Below are 13,751 nucleotides of genomic sequence, written 5' to 3' on the forward strand. Positions count from 1 at the left end.
TGCTCTCTCCTCCAGACTAACGAGGCCCAGCAAACCTTTCCGATCCAACCAAACCCTTCCGGACCAGGGAATTACACGCGATCCCAGCGCAGTCTGTCACCCACAGGAGCGGGCCCGGAGCTCCGGCCGGGCCCTGAGGGCGAGCACCGCCGCCGTTCCGCCGCGGCCGCTGTGGGGCGGCCCCTCACGCATCCCCGGCGGGACCCCCCGGCCGCTGACTCGGGACACGGCCCCATCGCGACACGGCCCCATCGCGACACGGCCCCATCGCGACACGGCCCCATCGCGACACGGCCCCAACGCGACACGGCGCCAACGCGACACGGCCCCAACGCGACACGGCCCCATCGCGACACGGCCCCATCGCGACACGGCCGAGCCGCCCCGGCCTCCCCGGGACCCCGACCGCCCCTCCAGGGGCAACAGCGCCATGAAGCCCTACGGCTGAGAAGCGCTCCCACCCGCCGTGTCCCGGCCGAAGGGGTAGGACACGGAGCGAGGCGCTGCCAGGGAGCTCCGACAGCGCTCCCACCCCCAGCGCCGCTCCCACCCCCAGCGCCGCTCCCACCCCCAGCGCCGCTCCCGCCCCGCCACGACCCCGCCATTACCGCTGCTCAGCACCGGGAGCCGCAGCGGCCGCGCCAAGGGCACCGGGAACGGCGGGACGGGCGAGACCACGGGCTGCGCAGGGGCGGGGGAGGAGCGCGCTCCCCCCGGCGGGCTGGCGGTGGTGCCGCCCGCTGCCCTTTCCGCCGGCTGCCCCGCCTCCCCGCCGCCCGCAAGATGGCGGCGAGCGCGGCGCGGGCTGGGGGTGGTTGAGGGCGGCAGGTATCGGCTCTTTCACACCATCCTCCTCTGCCCCTCGTTCTCCTCGGCTCGGACTGGAGTGGCCGCAGGGCTCGCCCCCGCCACCCCGTCCCCGCCCGGCGAGAGACCAGGTTCTAGCGCAGGCCCGGGCGCCGGGGCCCGGCGGGACGCTGGAGCCCCGGAGCCCCCGGCCCGGCCCGCGCTGGGTCCCTGCTCGGGCAGGCCCGGGCTCTAAGGGGTCGCGGCCCTGGATGTGCCATCTCTGGGTGCCCCCATCCTGCTCCTTAGAGCTGCTAACTGCGCTGCTCCTAGGGATCCTCTTGTAAATTATTCTTAATGTATGTTGTAGAAAATTAACCCCTCCTCTTTCTAATAAGACCTGCAAGAGTAGAATGTTAGTATCTGAGACTTAATTGGTATCGAGCAGCTGCATTGAACAGTATTAACACTGTTAGCCTGCATAGTTTCAGGAATATGTGAAGCTAGATCTAAGTAAATGGAATTTTTCTTTCGGTCAGTCAACAAAACATTTTGTCCCCCATTCAGATGAGTTCTTTTGGAGATTAAACAGTTGGAGAGGAAAATGACATCGATTATCAAGTTGACTACCCTCTCGGGGGTGCAGGAGGAATCTGCCCTCTGCTATCTTTTGCAAGTAGATGAGTTTCGTTTTCTTTTGGACTGTGGCTGGGATGAAAACTTTTCTATGGATATAATTGACTCTCTGAGGAAGTAAGTAGTTCAGTTCATACAGGTATTTTTAAAATAGGGCTTGGTCTGTCTTGAAAGTTTTCAAAATTCTATGCAGTGGTATAATATATGGTGTTGCTAAATGAAAAATTGTTCTTTTTTTTGGTTTTGTTTAGTGTATATTTTACATGAAGGGGATACACAAAACCATACAGAACTCCTTTCAATGGCTTTTGTTGGCCCTCTTTTTACAGGCATGTACACCAGGTTGATGCTGTTCTCCTTTCCCACCCTGACCCTCTACACCTTGGTGCACTTCCATATGCAGTTGGAAAAATGGGATTGAATTGTGCCATTTATGCAACTATTCCTGTATATAAAATGGGACAGATGTTTATGTATGATCTCTACCAGGTATGTTCAAGTTGATGCTTTCATACACAACATCTTTGATGGCGGAGTGTTTGAATTCTCTGTACCTCTTTGTTTGTTTTAGTCCCGCCACAACACTGAAGATTTCACACTCTTTACATTGGATGATGTAGATGCAGCCTTTGATAAGATACAACAGCTGAAGTTTTCTCAGATCGTGAACTTAAAAGGTAAAGTTGTCACCAAAACCTCAAGAAATTACTTTTAGTGAGAGGCAACAGAGCAGTTACAAGTTAAAGTAACTTTTGTAAAGGGACTGAGTTCTGAAATGCTGTGTGTTTTGCAGTGCTGAGTTCATAAGCTTCATGTCAGTCTGTATCAATTGCAATTGTATCTAGACATGGACAGAACTTTCACTTAATGAGTAGGTGGTCATGCCAAACAGTGTCTAGATATTTGTTTCTCTTTTGTGTTTTTGTAACTTCTCTTGGAACTTACTGATGTCTATTAAATGTATTTACCTCTTGCAGCAGATACTCAGAGCTCTCCATAAGCAGTAGCACAAGGGAAAGCTTTGCAGAGCAGAGATGAAGTTTCAGCATGTGCAGGATTTAATGGGGAGATCTTGAGTGACTCACATCATACTCAGTGTAGTGTATTGCTGGGACCTGTGACAATCAGCAGCTTTCCACTCATGTTGAATGTAAAGATCAGAATAAAATAAAACTCTCTTCTTGAACAGAGACATGTACAGGCTGACCACCAGCAGTTTGTCTCTGAAGTGCAGTATTTTACAGGTTCATGAATAGTGCTGCCAAAAGACTTCTTATTTGGAAAACAGAAAGAGGATGTTGGCCTTGAAAGACTGTTGGTCCCTTGCTGCAACTATGTCTGCCCTGGCAATTCTTACATCTAAAGAGCAATTTTATCACACAACTTTTTCAAACCAACCAACTTCTTTTATATTTAATGGAGGTGATTTGAAGAGACTCGATGGAGGCTTTTAAGAAGATAATATATGTTTAATTATTAATTATTACTGTGCATTTAATGCAGCAGAGTCAGTGAGTGATAGTTGTGGGTAGTCTCATTTTAATCTGATGTATATACAGGGAGCAACAGTGCATTTGAAAAATGCATCAGGTGCTGAAAAGTTCTGTCATCCCTGACTGCAGCACATGAACACCTTTTCTGCTGTGTTTAACTTGTGTGTTTGTCATTCTGGAAAGCTTCCAGATTGTGTAATTTAAATAAGTTTTCCTAAGTACCTCAAAAGTGAATGCTGTAGTAAACATTACGTGTTGCCCCAGAAAGGATCCTGGCTTTCATCATTGTGATATGTTTTTTATATAATTTACTGGTTTTTATGTCCATAGTTACAGCAGCTCTGAGTGTCAGTGGGAGGTGGAGGGAAGAAGTGATCTTTGCTTTAGTTTCTTTATTCTGGAGGAAAGATACAAGTGAATTGCAAAATATTTTGACATTACTGCATAGATGGGAAGGACAGATATTACTGCTTTTTCATACTTCATTTGACTTTTTCTCTCAGTAGTAATTTGGGTATTCAGTTGTTTAAAGTTACTATGTCTTGCTCAGAGTAATGGATTTTACTATGTGCAATCTACCTAAAATACTGAAAACCTTTGTAATGGATTTTACTATGTGCAATCTACCTAAAATACTGAAAACCTTTGTAGGTAAAGGACATGGTTTGTCAATCACACCATTGCCAGCTGGTCACATGATAGGAGGCACAATTTGGAAGATTGTCAAGGATGGGGAGGAAGAAATTGTTTATGCCGTTGATTTCAACCACAAGAGGGAGATGTAAGTTCAACATGGAAATGTACAGTTCTTAGCTGTTAGCTGTGCATCATTTAGTGGGTGATAAAGAGGTGTGGAAGCAGAAGTGCATTTCCAGTTCTAATAAGATCACTAATTTCATTTGCATCCAGATTAATCAGTTTGAAGCAAGCATTAGCTCTGGGTTTCTTTATTCCATTTGCTTTATTTATTTGTAAATGTGAAGCAGGAAGCATTCAGCAGCTGAGTTTTGTTTCTGTATATGCAAATATCTGGAATCTAGCTGCCTTTTTTTTCCTTATTAAATAGAAATGCAAAAAAGTGAGGTTTTTCTTTTTTTCCGCAGCCATCTGAATGGATGTTCCTTGGAAATGTTGAGCAGGCCTTCATTGCTTATTACAGATTCATTTAATGCTACTTATGTACAACCCAGGAGGAAGCAAAGGGATGAACAGCTGCTGAGTATGTATTGTTTGGGCTTCAAAAATATCAGTAATGTGATTTATTAGCCACTATAAATTATTTTTCTATGAGAAATTCATTAGCATTTAAACTTAAAAATGCTTATTAAAATGTAACAAGTTTTGAATTACTCTTTTCTGATGATACTCATCTTGTGAGTTAAATGTTTTCCTAACAACAATGAACTGTATTTGGAAACATTGTATTTTACCCAGTATCCTTAAATCTCTTCAAAGATTTTTAAATTACCTTCCTTAGCACTTTCTTTTTTTAAACTCAGTTTTCTGTTGATTTTTAATTTAAAAAAAACCCAAAACCAACCAAACAAAATAAAAAAATACCAAGGCAGAGAGATCTTCAGAGCTACTGAGAAAACTCCAGCTCCCTTTAATTTTGGTGGAAGTGTGGATTTGGATCTCTTTTGAAGTTTCATTTGTTTCTGTGTTCAGTATACTTTTGGATATGATTGCTAGTGTGACATAACAAAAAATAAATTCCAGCCACAGCATAAACCTTCTAACTTTGGTTCAAAGTATAAGTAGGTTTTTGTTTTGTTTTTAATTCTTCCTAGCTAATGTTTTGGAGACATTACGAGGTGATGGAAATGTGTTAATAGCTGTGGATACAGCAGGCAGAGTTCTGGAACTTGCTCAGCTTCTTGATCAGATCTGGAGAACAAAAGATGCAGGATTGGGAGTCTACTCTCTTGCACTTTTGAATAATGTCAGCTACAATGTAGTGGAGTTCTCTAAATCACAGGTTTGTTTTGATTTTAAAATCCAATAATGAAGAGCAAAGGAACATTTATGCAAAAGCTTTTCTTTTTAATGGTAAAAATTGGCAAAATACTGGGTGGATGTCCTTATTCTGTAGTGCATGTTTGTGTCTCAGCTCTTTTGATCAAGTAAAAAGGGTCCAGTTGTGACAGTGGGCATGTTTCTTGATACTAATGTCTGTCTTTTTTATAAGACTTGTTAGCATAGTTTGTAGTTGTTAAAAAAGAGAATTTAAAGTACTTGTTTCAGTGTTGGTTATGCTCAACATTATTTCTACACCTGCTGAGAAAAACTGAAGTAATCCTGGGCCTATTGCATCCTGTACTTCATATGAAACTTGTGCTGTTGAACAATCTGTAATTGTATAGATAAGTTTCTCTAATATGTATTTTAGGTGGAATGGATGAGTGACAAGTTGATGAGGTGCTTTGAAGACAAGAGAAACAACCCTTTCCAGTTCCGCCATCTCTCCTTATGTCACAGTCTGTCTGATCTGGCTCGAGTGCCTAGCCCTAAAGTTGTTCTTGCCAGTCAGCCTGACTTGGAGTGTGGGTTTTCTAGAGATCTTTTCATTCAGTGGTGCCAGGATTCCAAAAACTCTATCATTTTAACTTATCGCACTACACCTGGAACATTGGCACGATTCCTGATTGATAACCCTTCTGAAAAAGTTATAGATATTGAGGTAAGAGTTGTCTCTGTAGCTCCAGGTTCTTACTGTGGGCAAAACTGAACGTGGTTTCCCTTTTGATCTTCTGGAAATGCTTCTAGTGGTGGAGAAAAACCTGAAATCAGTATGTTGCATATTTATCAGATTGTGGGTAAATTTGCATAAAAATAGTTCTCCTACTGAGAACTGCAAATTCTTTTCATGGCATGGCAAAATTAATAGAGCTGAGCGTGAAATTCCTTTTAAATATTTATTCTTAGACAACTCATTCCTTTGTGTTTCTACAATAATACAAGCACAGAAAAAAGTCTGCTTGCAGCTGACATGTAGATCACTACATGTGATGGGTTAGTCTTGCTGGAAAATTCTCCTGGTTTGGATGAGAGGAGAATCAAGTCAAATTAGTATAATATATCCCAACAGGATTAGAAGGATAAGCAAATGCTGGAAATTAGGAGATAATTAATTGCTATTCATGCTTTCAGATTGTTTTCAATAATCTGTGCACCTGTGTCTACTTCTTTCTGGTGCACATTGTTAATTTATGGAAGTCCCTTGTGATTGCAGTGATAATTTCAGCACTGATGATGCAGCTTTTTTTTTGGTTTTAGATTGGATTGAAATAATTGAATTATAGTGTTAGATTATTACTAGAATACAGTTTATTCAAAGTGAACTGTACTCAGAAGACAAGAAACAAAAGCTACCATTGTTTGGCCAGCTAGTATGACTTTGCTAGCTTCTTCTGGTTTGATGTTAATAATAGAAAAACAAAAAAACCACTGCTCATCTAAGAGTATTTGCCTTCACTTATTTTTGGAAAGCTTAATTGATTTTATTATTTTTAGAAATGCTTTCATTTAAAGTAAACTGTACAAGTTGACACTATCATGATGTCAAGGTACCACATTTTTGCCATAAAAATATGACATACAATTTATACTTGCCTTTGGTGCCCAAGGACAAATACTCTTGTCAGCAGCATATAGGAGAAGTATTAAAGTTGTGCCAGCTACTCACAATAACATTAATTTTAATTCCATCTGCAGTTGAGAAAACGTGTCAAGTTGGAAGGAAAAGAACTAGAGGAATACCTGGAAAAGGAAAAACTAAAGAAAGAGGCAGCTAAGAAGTTAGAGCAGTCTAAAGAGTAAGTATGTTGCTCATACTGCTGTTATGATCAGAGTTGGGATTTCTGTGTGATTATTCTGCTCCTTCAACTCTTTTCAGGCCTAAATAAGAATTAGAGTTTCAGTGGCCTTGTCTGAGGGCCCTGAGCAATCAGGAGGGGTAGTCTTTAATCTGTTGTCCTGATAGACCCAGTTTCATCTGCCATTTAACTGTGAGCTCTTTCTCAGATACTGCCCTTGGCCTTGGTTACTGTTATGTCAACTGTTATTTTCTAGTCAGTGTGTTTATATAATACGAAACCTGAAGAAAAAAAAAAAAAAAAAGAAGTGCTAGGTGTTTTTGGAATGTCATTTCAGGGCAGATATTGATTCCAGTGATGAGAGTGATGCTGAAGAGGATATTGACCAGCCAACTTTACATAAAACCAAACATGATTTGATGATGAAAGGTGAAGGTAGCCGGAAAGGAAGCTTCTTCAAACAGGCAAAAAAATCTTACCCAATGTTTCCAGCTCCTGAAGAAAGAATTAAATGGGATGAATATGGTGAAATTATCAAGTATGTGGTGGTAATGTATACTAACATAGTAGCTATGAAATAATCAAAACCTAGAAGGAATTAAATTCACCATTCTGTCTCTTTTGCAGCATTGCTATATGCTCTTCAAACTGCTTAGTCTTAGAGAAAGCTTATGATAAGGATTGAAGCTGCAGAGTGCTGATCTTTGACCTGTGTTCACACCTCTCAGGATGTATTTTCTCTCCAGGCTTTTTTTAAAATATTTTGAGATAGAAGATTTTAAATTATTTTAACCTGACTTTCTTCTGCTTTAAATTTCGCTTAATGTTAAATTTGCGAGGTGAGAAAACACTATTCATCCTAACAAAATTCAGTGATATTTGTCAGCTTTGCATAAGGAATACTTGCTAGAATTCCCCAATTTGCTAGTATTTTCAAAGTTATTCAAGTTCTTTTTTAAGATAGGAAGGTCATATTTTCCAAATTAGCTCTGTTCAAGTACAGAAATATTTGGCAGGTGTAGTTGTTGCTGGCAATAGCAGTTACAAAAAAATCTTAGTAGTAATAATCAGCACTGTTTGTTGTTATATTTGATAGTGCTTTGGTTTTACTCTAAAAAGCAAAATACCTTTCATTCTTTAGACCTGAGGATTTTCTAGTTCCAGAGCTTCAAGCAACAGAAGAAGAAAAAAGCAAATTAGAGTCTGGCTTGACAAATGGAGAGGAGCCTATGGACCAGGATTTATCAGATGTTCCTACCAAGTGTATTTCTGCAACAGAATCCATGGAAATTAAGTGAGTGACTTTGTTTTTCTCAGTTCTACTGGAACAGTGGCATGGGTATCATGCAAATTGGGCAAAAGCCTAGCTTGGATTTAAGCAAGTGGGAAAGGACTTGATTTTTGGTTTTTTTTTTTTTTCCCCCAGGCTAACTTATATTTTACTAGTTTTTCTGGGAGCATAGAACAGTCTTATGGTTCCCCACTCTTAAAAAGTTTGGTTTGTTTCCTGTCTTATGGAGACAACTGGGAGAAATAGAAGAAATGATACAATAGTATGTTAACATAGATGCTTAAGTATGTTTTGTTAAAAGGATAACATATTCAAGTATGCTTATTTCATGGATAACTTATTTTTTTGATAACTATGTAAGTGAACTTTGTGAATGTGTAGTGCTAAATACACACATGCCAATATTTGATGATCCATAATATACCTTGTGCTGACAGCTTTGTTGATGTACAGTAATTTAAAAATATCTTAATGAAGTATTTTGGAACACTCAAAGGTTTAATCTTTTAAACTAAAACATACTATTCTCGGGTTTTTAATTCAAACTAGAGCCAGAGTTACATACATTGACTATGAAGGGCGTTCAGATGGGGACTCAATTAAAAAAATTATTAACCAGATGAAACCAAGACAACTGGTGATTGTCCATGGCCCACCTGAGGCCAGTCAGGACCTTGCAGAATGTTGCAGAGCATTTGGTGGAAAAGATATTAAAGTTTACATGCCCAAACTTCATGAAACTGTAGATGCTACAAGTGAAACACACATTTACCAGGTAAGACACTGGAATTTTTTAGTTGTGTAACTACTGTGGACTGTAGTAGAGCTGTATGAGCAGAATGTAATTTGCCCTCTGTTCTTGGGAGAGGAGAAGTGATACCACCTGTGAGTTCAATTAGTTTTGTGTAATCAAGGCATTAGTTGTGTTTTTCTGTGTTTAGATAAGCATTCTGCTGAGGCTTACTATTCATAAGCATTAGAAAGCTTGAATGGAATATCAGTGGGTTTTTTACCTGAAGTGCAAAAGGCAATTTTGCATGTTTGTGTCCATGGGGCATCAGTTTGCTTTATTGAAGTATTTACAAGTTTATAATGCCTATATTTAGAATACCCTTGTATACTAACTGCAATTCAGGATTCTCTTTGGAATCTCAAATGGAGCCTTAAAGAGCTAGAATAAAAAAATGCTTCATACTTAAATAGTACCTAAGAGTGAACATGTAAAATTAGGAGCAAGTTAATGATAAAAACAAATTAGATAACCATACCCCCAAAAACTTAATGTGCTGATTCTTGGAAAGTAAGGTTATGATCATGTATTGCTGTGTGTTAGCCATGAAAATTAAATGCAATATATTAAGTTCTAAATAAGAAAGCTGGAATAGCTTGTGTGAATTATGTGAAAATTGTGTATGCTCCCAATTTAATTTTTGAAGTTGTTTAGAGGGAATTGTCTCACAAACACTTTTTGCAGTAGTCCTTTATTCCTTTGTTCTTTTAAAGTTAATAGAAAAACATTAGTAGAATTGTTGAAAGAGGTACTTCTGTTTCTTTCTAGAGAAAAATCTGTTATCCTATAGAAAGTAGAAAATTCCAGTTATTAAAAACCATCTAGTTATGGCAGCCTTAAAACAGCATGTTTTGTGCATGGGGTTTGTTGGTTGTTGGGATGTTTTTGTTTGTTTTTTAAGGCTATGAGAGTTGCTAGTGTGTAAGAAATGACCCAGGAGCAGTGCAGTGGCAATGTTGAATTTGAAAATAATAGATGTGAGTGAAGTGTCAGTGTCACAGTGTCATTTGAGTGGGCTGTGCTGCACAAGGGTGGGTAGCTGGTGGTTCTTTCACATGGCTGCAGCCTTGATTGCACTGTGGGAATCCTGGACCTCCTAATGTGGATAACAATCTCTGAGGGTAGAGCTTTATTTAAAGGATTAAAGTCCCACAGTCCACCAGAGGAATCAGGGTAAGGGCACTTAAAATCCTCATATTTACAACATTTTTTCTTACAATAAAATAGAAATTATAATTTTCTTGAGGGTTGAAATTTTGAACTATTTGTCAGTAACCCAAATGTATCTATAGAAACTTCCTCTGAATTTGCCTAGACCAACTGAGGAACAACTTGGCTGCAAAAAAAGTTTCTGGTTTTTAAAAGGAAATTATTGCTCTTGCTGTAAATTTAAGTCAAGTTTGCAGTTCAATAGGTTCTTTTTTAATTTGAGCCAAGATGAGAAAGGTGTTGATCTCTGCTGCTTTTTAAGTTGTGATATGAGTGTTACATATATTAAATTTTAAAGTATCTTGTCTTAGTGATACCAGTTCCATCCTTTTTCTCCCTAAGAGTGCATGAATCAAACCAACTGGAAAGATGGTGAAGAGAAACTTGCTGGAATTTAAAACTTGAAGTAAGACCTCTGTATTTTCCATGAAACTAACAGTACTTTTATTTTTGTGCAACCCAGGTCAGGTTGAAAGATTCTCTTGTCAGCTCTCTTCAGTTCTGTAAAGCCAAGGATGCTGAGCTGGCTTGGATAGATGGTGTTCTGGACATGAGGGTTTCAAAGGTGGATACTGGAGTTATTTTGGAAGAGGGAGAGTTGAGGGAAGATGAAGACTTAGAGATGCAAGTGGATGTGCCTTCTTCAGACTCAAGTGTGATTGCGCAACAGAAGGCCATGAAAAGCCTCTTTGGTGACGATGACAAGGAGATGTGCGAGGAGAGTGAGATCATTCCTACTTTGGAACCTCTGCCACCTCATGAGGTACAGAAACGATGCTGCTCTGGATTTCTTTTGTTAAGACTTCTGTATTAATTATTCTTTTTCTAGTGCTTAGAGATTGATACTGTGATCTTACTGAAATGAAAGCCTAACTGAAACTGGATTTTCATGTTTAGGTTTCTCTTTGTTAAACCTAGTGCTGTTTTTGTTCAGCTTTTGTGCTTTTCAGTGAGGATGATCTTTTGCATCCATTAACAGTGCCATATATTTATGAAATAAGATTTTAGTTAATGAGTGTCATATCTGTGATTAGTACATGCAGACAGAGAAATCAGTTGGTGTTAGTCACATCAGGATTTTATTACGTTTTGTTGATGCCATGGAAGATACTTCATATGCTTGAGATACAGATCTTTGACGTTCATACATCTGCTTCTATACTAGTGATTTGAGAATTTATTAAATTTATCTTTTTTATAAATTTACCATAGCTCTTGAAATACTTTGCATTTTAGGAGATAAGTATTTTATCTTTCCGTCTAATTATTCCAGTATGTTTTAATCCTAGAGATGCTTTTTAAGATTATCTGTTTCACAGTCCTAAATGTAGTCTGTTCTGGGAGCTAGGGAATTGTGGAGACAACTCCCAGGTCTGTTCAGATTCATGGCAAACATCATAGCACACTGTACTTATCAGCAGTACAGCTCACTGCAACTTGGACCCTGGCATAGCATGGCTTGGAAGAGGGATCTTCATTGTGGGTTTGTGTTTGTCTTCAATATGGGAGCAAAGAAAAACCTTCTGCTTTGTGTGATGGGCAACTTCTAAGGCTTTTCTGTCCTGGAGGTGTATTGCTGCAGGTGAACAGAAATAGAACCAATTTAGAGTCCTGTAGTCTTGGCCTCACTGCTGCCAACGCAGTAATGAGATCTTTGGAAAAAATGGAAGGTGTTAAATAGCAGCAGTAAAATTATGTGTGTTGTTTTGAAGGTTCTTGGGCATCAGTCTGTGTTTATGAATGAGCCAAGACTGTCTGACTTCAAGCAGGTTCTCTTGAGGGAAGGTATACAAGCTGAGTTTGTTGGAGGAGTGCTTGTGTGCAACAACCTGGTGGCTGTCCGCAGGGTAGGTGTCCTGTGTTTTCATCTCTTTGGAAAATAAGATTATGAAATACTATATATTATTTTAGTAATAAATAAAATATTATTTTAGTAATAAAAGAACTTTCTAATTAATGTAAAGATAATAAATTGAAACATGTCTTTTGTTTCAGACTGAAACAGGGCGTATTGGATTGGAAGGCTGCCTCTGCCAGGACTTCTATAGGATAAGAGACCTTTTATATGAGCAATATGCTATTGTCTAAGAAAAGTGCTGCAAAGGTGTTTTCACTTGAACTTCTACAGACAAAGGAGGTTTCTCCCAGTTCTGACTTTTTGTAGTTTTCTAATTTATACAGGGAAACCTAATTCACAAAGATCAGTTAGCTGCCATGAACATGTGAGTAACTGCTACTGTTGTTCATAAATCTGTTGGTACATTCCATGTGGTTGACTCTTAAACTGTTACAACTTGGCATCTCCCACATAACACATTATAAATGAGTTTATGACTATGAACGCTTCTCAGGAGAGGTTCAATTTGTCAGGGCATGTTTTGGTTTCACAGATTTCCTGTCAAAGAGTATGAAACATGTGAAAGTCATTCTTTTGTTCTAAAATAAGATTGGATAAAGAGCTTTGGTTTCTTTGGTTTTGTTCAGTTTCTGTGAGGTTGTTTTTTGGTTTTGGTTTCGGTTGCTTGGGGTTTTTTTTTAGTAAGTTTGATTTAGGGAACAGTCTCAAGTATCTCCCTCTTTTGTTTTTAAATTGGGTTTAGTTGAAGTACATTATTAACAGCCCACTTAAAGCTAGACTACTTAAAGTTACCCCAGTGTTAATCTGGCTGCATCTTAATGCTGTATCTCTTCCATCTTACTGATTTGTTCTAAAACAGCATTTCATATTGTAATCTGCAGGATAAAAAAATTACTTGGGCAATTACTCTAAGAAGATTGGATTATATTTTCAGGTAGTTTAAAATGCCGTAATTATGCTTCAGAGTAACTTCTGTGCAAAATTACAGAATTCGTAACTCCTAGCTCTTGCAAAATTATGCCAATTATAAAAACTTTTCTAAGTTCTGATTTTAATACTTTTCAGAGTCTAAAGCCTTTATCCATGCACTGCTGTTTGTTCAGAGTGCCATGAGCCACGTTCAGGAAGATCTTTTCTCTTGAAATCTGTTCATGTAATGTATTTAATGATTTTGTACCATGTTCTGTTCTAGATGACAGTAAGACTTATTGTAGCTGCTGATGCTAGGGATTTACCTTACCTTTTAGGTAAGGATAAACACATCATTGAGTTCATTAATTTCTCAAAAATTAAGTTATGAAAACAAATGGCCTCTCAAGTTTATTTAATCCTTTTTTCCCCTATCCGTGTGTGAAACACCAGCTTTGGCAGTGGAGGGTTGTTTGCTTTTTACATAAAACAATGTAATATATGCTCTTTGTGTGTGTGCTTAAATAAAACCTTCTGAAAAAGTGGCAAAAAATAGCCCTGTGGGCTGTCAATGGAAAGATAATTTACTTTGCAGTTCATTCTCAACAAAAAATTTCTGTCTGATCTACAGACTATTCTGTTTAAAATAGATTAAAAGTGAAGACTGTATTAAACAGTTAATGGAACTGTATACTAGAAATGTAAAAAACTTGAAAATACAATACTGAGTGAGAATGTATTTTGTTACACAAAATCTGGGGTTTTTTTCTTAACAATCTAGAAAAATGTGTATTTCCTTATATTGACATCCAGAACTTCATAGAAATGCTCTGGTTTTGTAGCAATGCTATGTAAATCTATATGATGCTGCATACTTGTTGCTGAATACTATTGTATTACTACTGTTGTTTATACTAGTGAACTTTTATAAAGTGAGTTACTTTGTACATAATCATATTGGCTG

General features: G+C 39.0%; 1 protein-coding gene across 1 annotated transcript; it reads left to right on the forward strand.

Moving 5' to 3' along the window:
- The first annotated feature begins 759 nt into the window (after positions 1-759).
- On the forward strand, positions 760-13,523 carry CPSF2 (cleavage and polyadenylation specific factor 2). Its single transcript, XM_058026646.1, has 15 exons — positions 760-828; positions 1,354-1,539; positions 1,752-1,911; positions 1,994-2,099; positions 3,567-3,696; positions 4,019-4,134; positions 4,706-4,893; positions 5,305-5,595; positions 6,630-6,730; positions 7,068-7,268; positions 7,872-8,024; positions 8,571-8,796; positions 10,484-10,783; positions 11,733-11,867; positions 12,016-13,523. The coding sequence occupies exons 2-15, from the start codon at positions 1,391-1,393 to the stop codon at positions 12,106-12,108; spliced, it is 2,349 nt and encodes a 782-aa protein (XP_057882629.1). The 5' UTR covers positions 760-828; positions 1,354-1,390; the 3' UTR covers positions 12,109-13,523.
- The last annotated feature ends 228 nt before the right edge of the window (positions 13,524-13,751 follow it).

Source organism: Melospiza georgiana, chromosome 6 (assembly GCF_028018845.1).
Source record: "Melospiza georgiana isolate bMelGeo1 chromosome 6, bMelGeo1.pri, whole genome shotgun sequence".
Taxonomy (NCBI): Eukaryota; Metazoa; Chordata; class Aves; order Passeriformes; family Passerellidae; genus Melospiza; species Melospiza georgiana.